Genomic DNA, 14,846 nt, shown 5'->3' on the forward strand with positions numbered 1-14,846 from the left:
GTGTGTCAGAATAACAATACATCTTGCTGCTTATCTTTCTTGTGGAATTACTCAGCACTGTAATACAGCCTGACATGTGACTGCCTGGTAAAATAGCAAATGTATTGGGTATAGGTTTAAAGAAATATATAAGCCAAACAGGGCCACAGCCAGAAACTACAATGCATATGTCTGTAACCCCCACCCCCGCTCTTTTACACACACACACACACACACACACACACACACACACACACACACACACACACACACACACACACACACAAACACACACACACACACACACACACACACACACACACAGATGCATAAAGATAATTGCCTGTAGTGAATTGGCCCAGAGGCAGCAAAGGATGTCAGTGTGTTTTTTTAATTATACCAGAGTGTGTGGGGGTGATGGCATGGTTACAAACAGCTGGTCAGTAGGCCCCTGTCTACCTAGTTCCAGAGGTCATGACCCCTGAGGTCCCAGAGGGCATATGAAAGGTGTCAATGTGGTGAAGGTAGTCAAACAAAAGAATAACCCTCCCCCCATGGCCTGTTGAAATTACCAGATATTCCTCTACAACTCCTGTTTCGATGGTTTGGAATAGGTTAGTAATATACCACTAATGCTATTTCAAGCAATGTGATGCTTTCAAAAATAAAAACGTGACATTATTTTGATATTGTCATTTGAGACGTAAGTTAGATTTAACTCCTTCAATTGGTATATTCATGAAATTGGATAGATAACAGCTGCACTGATTTTACAACATGAACAATGTAGAATTGTCTGTGTGTGTGTGTGTGTGCTTTGTTAAAAATCGTAACATTTAATCAAAATACATGTTTTAAGATAAGGAGTGTGCCAAAGAAAAATAATGAATATCACAATAGCTGTATCAATTGAAATTGGGCATAAATTGTTGCTTAATATTGTATTGTATATAATTGTATTGGTCTGTTGGTTTTTTAAATCTGATTTGTGTTTTTTGTGTTTTCCCTTGCATTTCTTCACAGTAACTTAAACTTACGACGATGACATTTGTTTATTTTTGAATGCTGAATAAAATACACTATATATAAATATTATATACTATAACTATGTCGCTACTCTTAAAAAACTTTGAATACAGTAGATATAGAGAGCGTACTACTTGAGCTTCTGATGCAATACCACAGCGGAGGAATCAAACCTTATACACAACCACGGCGGCAGAGGTTTGGCCTGTTGCTTAGATACGAACGCGGAGGGGGCGGCGCAATAGAAGACCTTCTCCGAATGAAACTGGCTTCCGGTAGCCGTCATGCTGGCTCTGAATGCTATGCATCATCGAGGAATGACCTTCCTGTTTGAACCGCAATGTCGTCAGTTTCATTGACGCTGTAGACGAAGGACTGGATGTGAAAGCAGCGCCATTTCTGTCGGCGTCCATGATACGCGATGCTACCGCAGCGGATTCCGGAGCTCGAGTTCGGAACGGCAGCGGATGAGAAATAGCCGCTCCACCGTCGCTGCTCCTCTCGACTCTAACCTGCCGCAGGTAAGCAACCCGGAGATTCAGTTCCGAGTTTCAATTTCGTAACGTAGTTTGTAATTATTCGATTTTAGTATTTTGTGTTTTGACATTTTACTCGTTAGCCATAGAAGGACATGGCGCACATTTTTGAAGGCAAAAAACGTCTGACAGTCCCCTAGTAGCCTACCGGGCAGCCGCTCCTCCTCCCCTTCGTCTCACAACAACAACTAGCATAGCTAACATTAGCCAATGTTCGTTTCAGTATGAATCGGGACCTTTGCGCTACATTTTCTTGACAACCACGCTGAAAAAACCCATTGTTTCCCCGTTCCAATATCCAGTTAGTTAAACGTTGGCATGGTGTTGTCCACCAGCTAAGAGTGTGGAGGACAGAGATCGCTTTAATGTCACCATTCATAACTAGTGTACGTTCACCTTACCGCACACATAGCTACGTAACTAGCGCTAACGCCAATGGTCATTACTGGAGTCATTAAAAATAAACAATGGAATTAAGCATTAAGTGTCACCTGGCTATCACGCCAGACAATCGATTAAAATGTATTAAATTAAATTGTTGATTGATGGAAGGTTTCGCTCGATAGCTAGCTCTGCTAACTTGGCTTACTAAAAGCTTGCTAAAGTTCGGTGGCTCAGCTAGCCCTGCCGTCCTCTTGCACACTGAGCTCGTTAGGCGACGTTTATTCTATTTTAAGTGTATGTAGGTGACATTTAAGTTGTTTCCAGGCACGTAGACGTCAACCTGACATGAAATAGCAACCACTAAAACCATTATCTGTTGTTTCCTCTGCTGTTATCGTCGCACTCGCAAGCCTAGGAATTGAACAACAATGTCAGCTAATAATTTATTGAACCTTAGTTTACAACTCTGTTAGATTACGTTACTCTGTACTTATTATCAGTTAGATAAATATAATTGATGAATTCCCCCGCACAATGTCGGCTGATAGGATAAAGTTATGTGGACAGTGCAGTCAGCGGTTAGCTGCCGGCGCTAGTGTGCCTACAAGGAACAGCTGGGTTGTAGTCACCGGTCAGCCATATTTATTCATGTTTGGTTCATCCGTAACTATTAAACGAACAAAGTGCTACTGCCTGCACAGGCGTTGGCTTCATTACTGGCATGTATGATATGTACTGTATCATGCCCTTTGACGACTGTAACGGTTATGCACTATTATACAACTGTTAAAGTGACGGGAGAGCCAGCCAATCAAAACGTTGCAGCCTCCATTTGCTCTCCACTTTGGATCCCTAATTCACTGCTGTCACATGAAACACATGCACTTGACAGCAAGCATCTGTTTGCCTACACAATCACCCACCCGTTGTCATTAATCTGCCATCAGCACGAATCCAGCACATATTTCGTTTTTAGGCTCATAATTAAAACTATAAAAGGAATGTTTATATTAATGCCTATGGTTCAGGAAATAACTGTGTCATAAGCATACTGTCAGGAAGAGGCACAGACATGCACAGTCAGTCAGGTTCTCTGATAAGGAAGTAGCCATAACCACTTCTCCACTCACTTGTTCTGGAAATAATTTTTACTTGCTTGACAGGATGGTTGTTACTCTTGAATATGCTACCATACTGTGCTTCCAAGTCTGCTGTACTTGTATCAAAATATACATTTTAGAACAAAGCCTCTGGTGAAGTGTAAAATGTGGTACCACTCTGTTATTATTGCCAACTAACCTCAATAACTTTTGAAGAGGTATTACTATCATAAATTGTTATGTCTGTGATACTCACCAATGCTGACTTTTTGAGACTAATACCAATATTATTGAAAGATTGTGTGATACTTAACAGCTTAACAAGAAAGTTGGATGTCAGGCATTGCTTCACAAGTATTATTAATGATACCCTGATAAGTAAATACAAGCTCATAATATCTGATTGCTGGTATATGGGCTAATTTATCATTTTTATTACCTCATTAAATGAATTAAGCATTATTTGCTAGAAACAGTGCCTAGGGATGTAATTCTATGTTAAATATGGTGATTGACTGTCTTTGTGTTGTAACACACCTGAATTTTAGATGAACTGAATGTTGATGTTTCCATTGCAGGTTGGACCTGTGAAGCAAGTCGTAGCACCAAAATGGACCCCTCTGACTGAGACGAACACACACCCTCTGTTCTGCTCACCAGCTGATATTGTTCAGCAGCATAAGCCATGCCTAACGACTAAAGTCTCCTTTTTGCTTAAAAGCAATAATTACAAAATATAAACCACCTCCTATATGCCTCCCAATGTAGAGCCCCTTTATCACATCCTGCTGGAGTGACTTCCCTTCCAGATAGGTTTTGCCTAATCTTCTGCACCCCTCTCCACTTCACTACCCTAAAGTACCTACCTGTCACAATGCAACGTCACCTGAGAATGGCCTATACCTGAGGTCTCATGCGTCCAGTGAGCGCCGATTCAGACGGTCCTGCTCCTCCCGAAGACCTCTCTTGCCCCTACCCTCCCGTGGGCCCTCTGGCCACATCAGAGATGTCCCTGTTTCAGTCACTCGGCCCAGTGCAAAGCTGGCTTGGTCAGGAGCTGGAGAAGTGCGGGATTGATGCTATGATCTACACCCGCTATGTTCTCAGCCTTCTCCTGCATGACAGCTATGACTACGACCTCCATGACCAGGTTGGTAACCTTCAGGAAATATTTCCATTTAATTTATTTACATTAGCCATTATATTTAATTGCAATAATGTCAACTTCTCATGTGTGGCTTGAATGCTTTTCCTAATTTCATTCAACACTTTTTTGCTCTTTGCTCTCTTACCTCTGCCTTTGTCTAGACCAGTGTTCTTCAACCATTTTATGTCTTAGTGCTACTTCACAAAAGAATGTATGTGGTTGAGAGCTACTTGCATGTCAGATTTATTCACAAATTAAAGTCCCATCTCATATCTAAATCAGATAAGCAAACTATGATAGGTTTATGGCAACCCGCTCACCCTTACAGTTACCCAACCCTGCTAGTTTCCTCCCTCGTACTTCCAAAGTAAGAGTTGAGTGGCTTCTGCAGGTTTTCAAATGGGCTCTTTTATGGTTCATTGATTTAAGCCCATGACATCTCAGGGGGGGCTTCACAGTAGAACCAGCACCCTGGCACTACCCCCCACTGTCCGACCACCAAACTCTGTCACCAGGTCGGCTCTGCCATCGCTCTTCCCACTCTATCCAGATCCCCCAGGGTGCTACCTCTGCCTAATTATTCCACTATGGCAGACTCAGGGTCATCCAGTAACTGAATACACAAGCAAAATTTACTCTGTGTCAATATACACTTTCATGGCAAGCAATAAAGCAGCGTAATAGTGTTCTCCACAAACTCAATAAACCTAGAACTGCTCTATAGGACTACCCCGCCTGCTACCTGCAGGGATGTCCTGTGCAAAGTTATTGTGATCTTTGGCAAAGTGATCCCCAATGTTGCATCTTCTGCTGGTTGAAACACTGGCACCGCAGATGAGGCAAACGCACTTGCGAATGTTTTCCCATTCCTAATGGAAACGGAATGCTTTTTCCCCTGTTCTTGCCGCAGCTCTTTTCATTCACAATAAATTTGTTAGTCAAAGAAGCTCGCTAGCATTGGCACACCAGTTGTTTGACATGACGCTAAAACTGACAAATCTGACAGTTGCATAACTTTGTTGACATACAGCTGTTTCATCAATAGTCACTGTGCTACAATTGAGGTGGGACCACTGTGTTTCGGTAGTATTGAAACAGTGTTATGTTGTGCAGTGTGAGGTGCAGTGATATTCTTATAAAACTCCACATTTTTTCATTTTCACATTTCGTATATTATATATTTTTTTAATTCTTTAACCATGTCTACTTTACTTTTCACAGTGTTTTATTTTTGGAAACTAATTGCTTGTGTTTGACAGGAAAACGACATCTTCTTGGGTTGGGAAAAGGGAACCGGAAAGAAATGGGGCAAGAGTAAGAAGAAAGGAGGGTCAGACCTGAGTCTTGAAGAAATGAAGAAGCAAGCTGCTGTGCAATGCCTCCGATCTGCATCTGATGAAGTAAGGTTCTTCTTTCCGTGTTTTAACACTGTAAACTTGACTATTAAATTGAACCATGTTTCTACTTTGGATGTATGCAGGCTGGTCATGCATAACCTTATGAAAGTGTTGAATGAAACACAGGGGACTCAATTGTGTTATTATATGTCAGGAATTTGTTAGTGTAATGTGCCATGTTGCATGTTGATGTTAATATCAGAGAAGAGATGAGGAGGACTAAAGCATCAAACAGGACAAGACATTTGCATTGTCACAAAGTCACATTAATTGATTGGGTTGTAACACTTTCAACCAGTAATAAATGGCAAGGTTATAATAAGGTCACTGGTTACATTTTTCCCTGACAAAAATATAACTGTCCTCATTTGTAACAGATAACAAATGTCATGAAATAATTTACAGTATATCAATATATTTGGGTATATATCCCAGTAGAAGGGAAAAAAATCCATCCTTGTGAATGAAAAGGTAACAGAGGAATTTGGTGACATTCTCTGTGACCAGCATAAGTAAGGGAGGCAGGCTGTTGTGAAGAATGGGACTACATAAAACTGGTGGTTGGATAGGGGATGGGTTTGCAAGGTAAGAGGAGGAGCGTTGAGCTTCTCTCTGGGGACTGTACTTTGCAGTCTATTTTTTAACCAGCACTCGCTGTACAGGATTGCAGCAATGAACAGCAGACCTGGTCAGCTGTCAGCTGACCAGCATTAGCACAATGATGCAGGAGGAAATGGGGTAGGAGAGACAACTCTGCTTTGGTCAATGTAGGGTCAAAGTTTGTGTTTAAGAATACCTGATCTTCATATTAGTCTAAGTTGTTGTTGGGCTTAATTATGTGGTGTTGACCACATAATTTGTTATTTATTTATTTAATCACAAATTGTATTGCACAGAGGAGGCGAAACATGCTTCAACTAATTCTCAGAATTCATCTGGCTTCAAGTTTTATTTATTTGTTTTTATTTTATTTCTTCATAAATGTAGATAGAAATGTTGCGCATTGTGTAAGATGCCAATGGGATACTGTGTCTTATATATCACTTTCTTTCAGAACTCTGAAATTGAGAGCCTGGTTGAGGAGCTTTGCTCTAAACTAAAGGACATCCAAAACAAACAGAAAGGTATGGATGACTCTTCATTTCCATATTCAAACTGTTTTACAATGCAAACTAGAGAAACAAAAATTACCAACAATAACCAACAACAACAACCACAACAATACGATGTAATGTTGTCGTACAATGTCTTTACAGAGGAAAAACAGACTCGAAAGAAATCTGATGGCTTTCAGTCTCCAGAACGAGCGGAGTCCCCCACTTCAAAGGACCAAGTGGAAATGTAAGTTGCAGCATAGTTAATTTTAATTTTTGAATTTCTATGATACTTTTATCTATGATGATGAACTTTGTCTATATACTTGCTTATGCTAAACTTTCTCTCATCTTTACTCTAGGTATTATGAAGCCTTTCCTCCTTTGTCAGAGAAACCTGTTTGTCTCCAAGAGATCATGACCGTGTGGAACAAGGCTAAAGTCTCGGCATACTCCAGTTCATCTTCCTCTGCGGTGCCACAGACCAGCACAGATACCTCCTCACCTAAAGATTGCAACAGTGAAGGCGAACCTGCAAAGGAGCAAAACCTTGACGAATGTTGTACCATCACTACTGTGACCAATGAGCGAGGGCCGCAACGACGAAGCAAGAAAGAGAAAGAAAACAGATACCATGGAGGTGCAACAGCGGAAGACAAATCTGCCATCCACTTGAAGAGACAGGCAAGACACAGATCTGAGGGCAAATATCGGCCCAGATCTTGGTCTTCAGGATCTAGTGATGGGGGCTCAAGCTCAAGTGGGAACCAATGTGACACAAAGTCATCCAGCATAAAGGCAGTTAGAATAAGGCACAAATCAAGAGAGGCAGGAAGGAGCAAGAGAACACGCAACAGTGGGCAGGTGAAGCTGGCTCTGAAGGTAATTGATAAAGAGGAGCGGAGGAATACAGGAGGGAGCAGTAACATTGCCACTGGTGGTCCTGCCAAACAACTGCAGCTTTACAAAAAGGGGAAGAGACCACTGAAGGAGATTCGTAAAGATCCAGGTGGGGTGGAAATGAAAGAGTCTGGAGTTGAGGCCAGAAACAGAAAAGAATACATGGAGGAGCCACTTTGGTACACTGAGCCCATCACAGAATATTTTGTCCCTTTTAGCCGACAAAGCAAGCTAGAAACAAAATACCGAAGCAAGCTGGACTCTCCTGATGGTTTCACATCATCAGCTGGCACAGATAGGCTGCCAGAGAGGATCCAGGGAATCTGTATTGCCACTGAGAACTACCAGAGGGCATACCTAGCCGCAGGCTCATTTGTGGATGGGCACTTTGTGGAGGGGCCTGGTGAAGCAGAAGATGATACTGCTGACCTCACTGGGACCTCAGGCTGCCCGGAGCCTGACGATAGTAGAGATTTAGATGATGAGCATCTGTCTGAATTCACTCACTTCTATGAAGTAGATATTTATCAATCCATATTGGATTCTAGTGCCTCAGACTCGAAACAAGAGAGTCGGATCTTGAGCATGATTCGACAGAAAAGCAAAGAGCAAAGAGACGATGAGGAGGAAGAGTGTTTAGTGTTAGATGGCCTCGAGCAGCAAGGGGAAAGTGCAATAAGGGCAGAAATGCATGAAGCTCCAGGTTCTGTTGGGTTCTTAATACAAGATCTTGAAAACATGGCTCAACTGTGGGGATGTTATTCACCATCTACTTCAGAAGACATAGATGGAGAAAGCTTTGTGCAAGACTCTCCCACTCGACTTTCCCCACTTCTCGATAGTGTTTCATTTACACTGAGCAAGCTATCTAGAAATGTGGAGAAGCTGCCTGCTCCTGAAGCCACCATTGAACCATCTGGATTGAACTCATCCTGCTTCTCTCTTTTTGAGCTGCAGTATGATAGTCCCACCTTTTCTTTTCCCCACGACTCACTCACTGTTGGTCAAGAAAACAACACAGATTCAAGTAGCTGTCTTGATCCACATTCTCATAAACAGTCTCGTTTGCTAATATGGACCAAAAATAGTGCCTTTGATGAAACTGAACACTGTTCTAACCTTTCAACGCGAACGTGCAGTCCATGGTCTCATTCAGAAGAGACTCGTTCAGATAACGAGCAAGGCAATGCTCAAACAGAGGATGCTGCTCAAATTGCTAATGAAGAGATTGATTGTATAATCCCTCCTCTATCTAGTACATATCTAGAGGATGAAATCCTGGATTTCTTGCAGGAAGACACTGGCCAAAAGTGTGAGGAAGTGAATGTCCATCCAACATCCAGTCAGAGCTTCACCAAAAAATCTAAATTGGAGTCCATTTGTGGTATAGCATTGGAAAAAAACGATGACAGTAGTAAGTACAGCACTGGCATGTTTTTGTTAAACACAAACCAACAGAGTGACGATTACAGCTCAGGGATAATAAAGGACATTTGGACTGCAATTGGGGATTGTGATTCTGTAACATCAAGGCAAGGAGCTGAAAAACCAAGCAAGGGGCTATTCTCAGATGAATCAAGTAGTTACTGCTGCAGCTGTTTAGAGGTGCAGGCAAAAGGAGTTCAAATTCATGGACATCAAAAAAAAGCAGTGCAACGGTCAGAGTATCACCTTTGGGAAGGCAAGAAAGAAGAGCAGGGTTTAGCCAAAAACAAACTCTCCAAAGTAGATGGTGCAGGGGATTATATGACTCCGTCCAAGCCCTGGGACTTAAACTCTGATAAGGAGAGTACATCATTCATCCTAGGAGGAGTGTATGGAGAGTTGAAGACACTATGTGGTGATAAGAATTGGGCCATTGTACCACCCACTGAAACACAAGGAAATCTGCTCCAGTGTGCCGCTGCCGCCGCAACCGCTTCCAGCGCAGACATGCTTGCCATCACTAGCACCGATATGTTCATGAACACTGGCAGCTGCTTTGCTCCTGGACATAGGCCCCTGTGGAGGCCTCTTGTTTCCTTTGGGCAAAGTGAACAGGCCATTAAGGAATGTGGAGATGTATTGAATAAGGGATTTTCTTTCATCTTCCATGAAGATTTACTTGGATCATATGGAGGTTTGCATACTGAGGAGCAAGGTCTAGAATACCCCTTTACATCCTTCAACCTGAACAACCCCTTCTCTCAAGTCCTCCATGTTGAGTGTTCCTTTGAACCTGAGGACATGGCTTCATTCAGTCCAGGGTTCAAACCCAAATCTATACTTTGCTCAGATTCATCGAATGAAGCCTTCCAGCCACGATTATATGGCATCAACCGGACTCAGTATAGGGCCATTCGCATTTCCCCCAGAACTCATTTCCGACCAATATCGGCCTCAGAATTGTCTCCTGGAGTGGAAAGTGATTCAGAGGCTGAAACTGACAAAGAGGAGATGTGTTTTCCCATTGTAGCACCAGTGGAAGGCTTTGATGATCCTCAGGCAGATCTCAAACCTCTGGAGGAGGATGCAGAACGTGAGGGCCCTTATTATGGGAAGTCAGAACTGGAATCTGGTAAATTCTTACCCAGATTAAAGAAGTCTGGCATGGAGAAGAGTGCCCAGACGTCTCTGGATTCACAGGAGGGCTCCACTACCCTCCTGCCAATTGCTGAGCATGAGATTTGCTTAGACAGTAAAACGGCAGAAGCTGCATCAACTGCAGGTGGACAGATGGAACACCCAGTTGGCAAGATTCAAGAGGAGGAATCTTCTGGAGAAAAGGAGTCCTGCTTGTGTGCACCAGCAGTTCAGATCCCCAAGTATGGGATAGCTTACGACTTTGTTGGAGATCTTCCAGAGGTAAGAGTCTATCAAAATTGGCCATTGAAATAATATATCATATATCACTGCATAATCTGAAAATTAGTCTTCCTAAAGCAATGTAACTCCAGCTATTTAAGGTCCCATGTTATGCTCAAATTTAGCAATGGAATATTGTACCATGTGCTCTGTGAAGTTTGATGGTAAGATTCACGCAAACACCAGCTTTTGCCATTTGCTTTCATCCCATTGCTCTGTCATTTCTGTGAATGAGCAGTTTGGGTGGGCGGGGGTGGGCTGCAAAGTACATGCAAATGCACAACAGCTGAGATTGGTTTTCTAATTGTGGGGGAGGGAGTAGGAGGTGGGTTAACCAGATGCTATTGGGTTGCTGTGGCAACAACTAGACTCCTACTTCTTGTGATTGCAAGGGGTATTGTTTCAGTTGGATTTGGGGGAGGACATTGTAGTAAAACAAATACCTCAAAACAAAGATGAAACGGAAGCTAAATTTAAGAAATGAGAAATCAGTCACGAAATTTCCATTTCATTGTCATTCACCCAACACTAAGATTTAACCAGGTGGAAAATCCTTCGTGGTACAGAGTGAACTATCCTGGCCTGGAAGCCTGCCTGTCATCAATTCTTTTTGACTAAGGGGAATTAAACTATATATACTGCATGTCAAGTATTTTTTTATACTTGCAACTCATTGAAAACATTGCCAATTAATATTTGACTACTTTAAACGCAAATCACTAAAATATTAAAGATGGGCCAGGTTTAGAATGCAAGTGTTTTGGGGTGTGAACGTTTCTTATGTGTTATGTGTGTTAATTGTTCATCTTAAAAATCCTTTTAATGACACAGTGTGATGGATTCACCTGATTTTTACCTCTCAATGAATGCTGCCTGTGAAAATGTATATTTGCCAATCGCTGAAAGACATTGACAATTTCTCTTTTGTCTTATTTAGTTCCCTCTGTTGAATATAAGCGGACAGGGAGGAACTGGTAATCAGCAAGTGGAGTGCTGGTGGCAGAACACACTCTGTTCGCCTCTTTTCCCTGGATCCCAGTGTACAGGTAAACATCTTAAAACAATTCACCACATTATTGATTTCATATTCTACAAGATCAAGATCAAACATGTAGTTTGAATTTATATATCAAATCAGTGACATAGATCAGACTAATGAATACAACTTATTGTTATCCTTCTTCTGAAGCCGTTGGTACAAAATTAATATAAAAAATGTCCGATCGGCGAAACTCAGTGGAAAACAATGACATCCATTTGACCCTGTTAGTCTAAATGGCATCAATGCTATTTGTTAGGTGATGTCATTGGTGTATGTATCCTAGATCATCATTATTTACCATTGCAGATAGACAGGTTATAGAAAAATGGGCATGAAGTTACACACAACATGAATCCTCTCCCTCCCATCCACAAAGAATATTGGGTGGAGGGTCCCTATAATTTTGTCCAGGCCATTATTAGTTCTTAAGAATAATAAGTTTAATTGGGTTTCACATGTTTTAGATCTTAATATGGGATAGAGAATGGCAGCTTCCAATTATGTTTATCAGTTTCAACATATTTCAGAGGATATTCTATATTTTTTTGTTTCGTCACAGTACTAAAATGTATCTCCTGCAACAAATCTGCATGTTGTATTCTATTAGTGGTTCCTGTTAATATTTATAAATGACCAGGTAAAACAATTGCGGATTTAAGTGTAAAATTGATTTGAAAAATGTAACTTTCACATCCAACCTAACTATTTTTGCCATGTTTCTCCTTAGGGAGCAGCAACATTTGAATACTCCAGTTTTGCAGAGGAAACTTGTTGTCAAGAGGAAAGTCTCTCATCCTTTTGACTGGATCTTTACCAGCAAAACTTCAGGGTCATCTCAAAGCTGGGAATCCTAATGTAGGTGATTTTTCTGAAGAGACGCCCCTACAGAATCCATCCTTAAAACTTGTGGTTTTCATTTACTAACTTTAACCTTGTGTAATCAACAATCAGATCAACAAAAAATGAGTGAAAATAGCAAAATTCAAAAAAGATGTTCTGTCTTAGAGTGATGCCATGAGCATACATGCATTTTACGCATTTTAGAATTTGTTTTTAGTTGATTCTTCTGTTCACGGGTTCCCATTCAGTTAGTATGTAGTTCATCCTCATTCGTTTTGTTCCCACCTTTTTGCTTTTGAACTAGGATAGTAGGTGGTGTCTGAATGGTTGTGCATGTTTGTCCAGCAAGTCTCACTCCTGTTTTTCCAGTTAAACCTTATGTGTGAAATAACTGCTATTGCATCCTCTATTTTTCATCTTGTGTTCAGAAAGACAGAGTAAGGATGGTGAGATTTTGACTTGTGTAAGAATTGAAACAGTTTGAATTCCTTTCTGAATGTAAAGTAGAGAATGTGTGCAGTTTTATTTTAAAAGAACCATTAATTCCCCATGTGTGAAACGTCTGATTTTTGAACGGTGATAGTCTTTCAAAAGCTAGTGGTAGACAAAGTATGGTTTGTTTGGAGAAAAAAAACAATATATAGATATATATTTATATCTGTCTATATAGGTATATATATATAAAAAAAAAATTAAATGCAATGCTGTTTGTTTTGGGGTACAGACCCATCATGAAAAGACAACTACAGCCATTTCTGCAGACATCTGTGTTGCAACACAATGAAGATTTTATTTTTTTGTAAGCTCTGTAGTTCAAGACTATTGGTGCTATGAACATGTTCTAAAACTCTTGAATTTGCAGTTCCAGAAAATGGCTGATAAATAGATACCGTAACTGAGTTTTGTTTGTAGTTCAGCAAATCAAAATCCTTAAATATATTAAGCAAAAAAAAGAAAAGAAAAGAAGAATAGTTTGCCTGATAGCAGTTCTCGCTTAACATGGCTTGGTTTTTATTTAAGGAATCTCTTCCTAGTTGTCAGACCTGAAAATCTGACATATTTCCAGGTATTTAAATCTCACATTTCTGGACATCTGCTCGGTTCATAGCTCGAAGCAGAAAGACCAACGCAGACCAATTGCCCAGACAGATGCAACACCACAAATCTATACAAAATAGATAAGGGGACAATGGTCAAACCAAAAACATGACATAATTAACAATGGTACAAATGCTTTTTTCCCCCCACAATCTGTGTGTTTTTAGTTGGTTTACAGTGTTTCTTGTTCAATTATTGAATAATGGCTGAGCGTGAAAGTGTGTGTGTCTGTCTTTATAGAACTTTTAGAGGTGAGGGTGTTATCTCAGAAAATGTAACATGTGAAACGGACATTTACAAAACTGCAAATGCATTTGTGCCCCCTAAATTTGAAATGCAACAAATTTCTGTCACAGAACCTTTTAGGGTTTGTCGGACTGATCCTTTTTGTTGCTTGCGCATTGACAAAACATCTGTGGATAAATGCATTGTGCATATCTGTGCGTCTAGTAATAGCTGCTGCTTTCTACTCCCCAGATTAGGAGGAGATAAGCAGGATGATTTTTTTTGTTAGATCAGACCATGAAACTGAAGCACAAATAACAATAATCACCATCTGTCTGTAATGTAATCATTTAGTTAGTTAAATGCGTCAGCAAATTGGGCAGACATGCTGTAATGTGAAGGTGTCTTCTGTTGTGATTTTCTCAAATGGCTCCCCCATTTAAAAAAGGTGAAAGTATTGTAATGGCAAAGGTTTATTCAATGCACTGTCACTTTAAGTAAAAAAAGCCCCCCCTCCCTTTCCCCAAGTAGCTGTTTTTAGTTTAGTTCCAACTTCAGGGTTTGTCACCTTTCTTTGACAATTGTCAGACACTCAGGAATCTTAACATAAGCATACAGCATATTCCACACTGAAATTTGTGACAGTGCATTTACGCATTTGTGTAATCTCTGCTTGTGGAACAGACATTATTAAAATAAGTTACTCACAAACAACCACAGTGGTGACTAATTAATTAGGATAGGTAGGCTAGGTTGAGAGAACCCAAGCCATTGTAGAGTGCATAAGCAACGTGGAGGGGAATTCAAGAGCCCTTTGTCCTATGCAATACGTTGGCACATGGAAACTGGAGCATATGGAGACATTAATTTAGCATGTCAATTCCTTTTGAGTGAGGGGCAGTTGCGCAAGATAAACCGGGAATGTCTCTAAAAGCAGCATGCAACATCACACTCCGTCATTTTTTATTTTGATTTAAACAATATTTTGGTTGAACAAATATAAGTGATAATTAAATGATTGAATGAATATGATGTCTGGGTGTGTATCTGTATCTAGTTAATGTGTGTAAGAAGCTTAAGTCACAAAAAGCATGTACATGGGAGTCGCAGGAATGTGTCACATCTTTTTTCCATTTTATTCTTCCATTACAAGGCCATGTTTGGACATGTGTTTGAGAAAATGCATTTAGAGAGGAATATGACAGGGGCTAATATCAGAGTTTTGATTGCACTG

At 40.7% G+C, this 14,846-nt stretch overlaps 1 protein-coding gene across 1 annotated transcript; it reads left to right on the plus strand.

Moving 5' to 3' along the window:
- The first annotated feature begins 1,286 nt into the window (after positions 1–1,286).
- Positions 1,287–12,837, plus strand: kiaa0232 (KIAA0232 ortholog). Its single transcript, XM_076143728.1, has 8 exons — positions 1,287–1,526; positions 3,604–4,175; positions 5,432–5,572; positions 6,624–6,693; positions 6,826–6,910; positions 7,026–10,407; positions 11,345–11,453; positions 12,177–12,837. The coding sequence occupies exons 2-8, from the start codon at positions 3,939–3,941 to the stop codon at positions 12,191–12,193; spliced, it is 4,041 nt and encodes a 1,346-aa protein (XP_075999843.1). The 5' UTR covers positions 1,287–1,526; positions 3,604–3,938; the 3' UTR covers positions 12,194–12,837.
- Positions 12,838–14,846: the final 2,009 nt, after the last annotated feature.

This window comes from Genypterus blacodes, unplaced genomic scaffold (assembly GCF_046128005.1).
Source record: "Genypterus blacodes isolate CSIRO-AG114 ecotype Tasmania unplaced genomic scaffold, CSIRO-AGI_Gbla_v1 ptg000027l_1, whole genome shotgun sequence".
Lineage (NCBI taxonomy): Eukaryota > Metazoa > Chordata > Actinopteri > Ophidiiformes > Ophidiidae > Genypterus > Genypterus blacodes.

Excerpts from the sequence above, each read along its gene's own strand:
- kiaa0232 (XM_076143728.1), top strand. The coding sequence starts at position 3,939 with ATGCGTCCAGTGAGCGCCGATTCAGACGGTCCTGCTCCTCCCGAAGAC. Across the intron at positions 4,176-5,431 it reads ACTACGACCTCCATGACCAG|GAAAACGACATCTTCTTGGG; the intron begins GTTGGTAACCTT and ends TGTGTTTGACAG. Across the intron at positions 5,573-6,623 it reads TCCGATCTGCATCTGATGAA|AACTCTGAAATTGAGAGCCT; the intron begins GTAAGGTTCTTC and ends ACTTTCTTTCAG.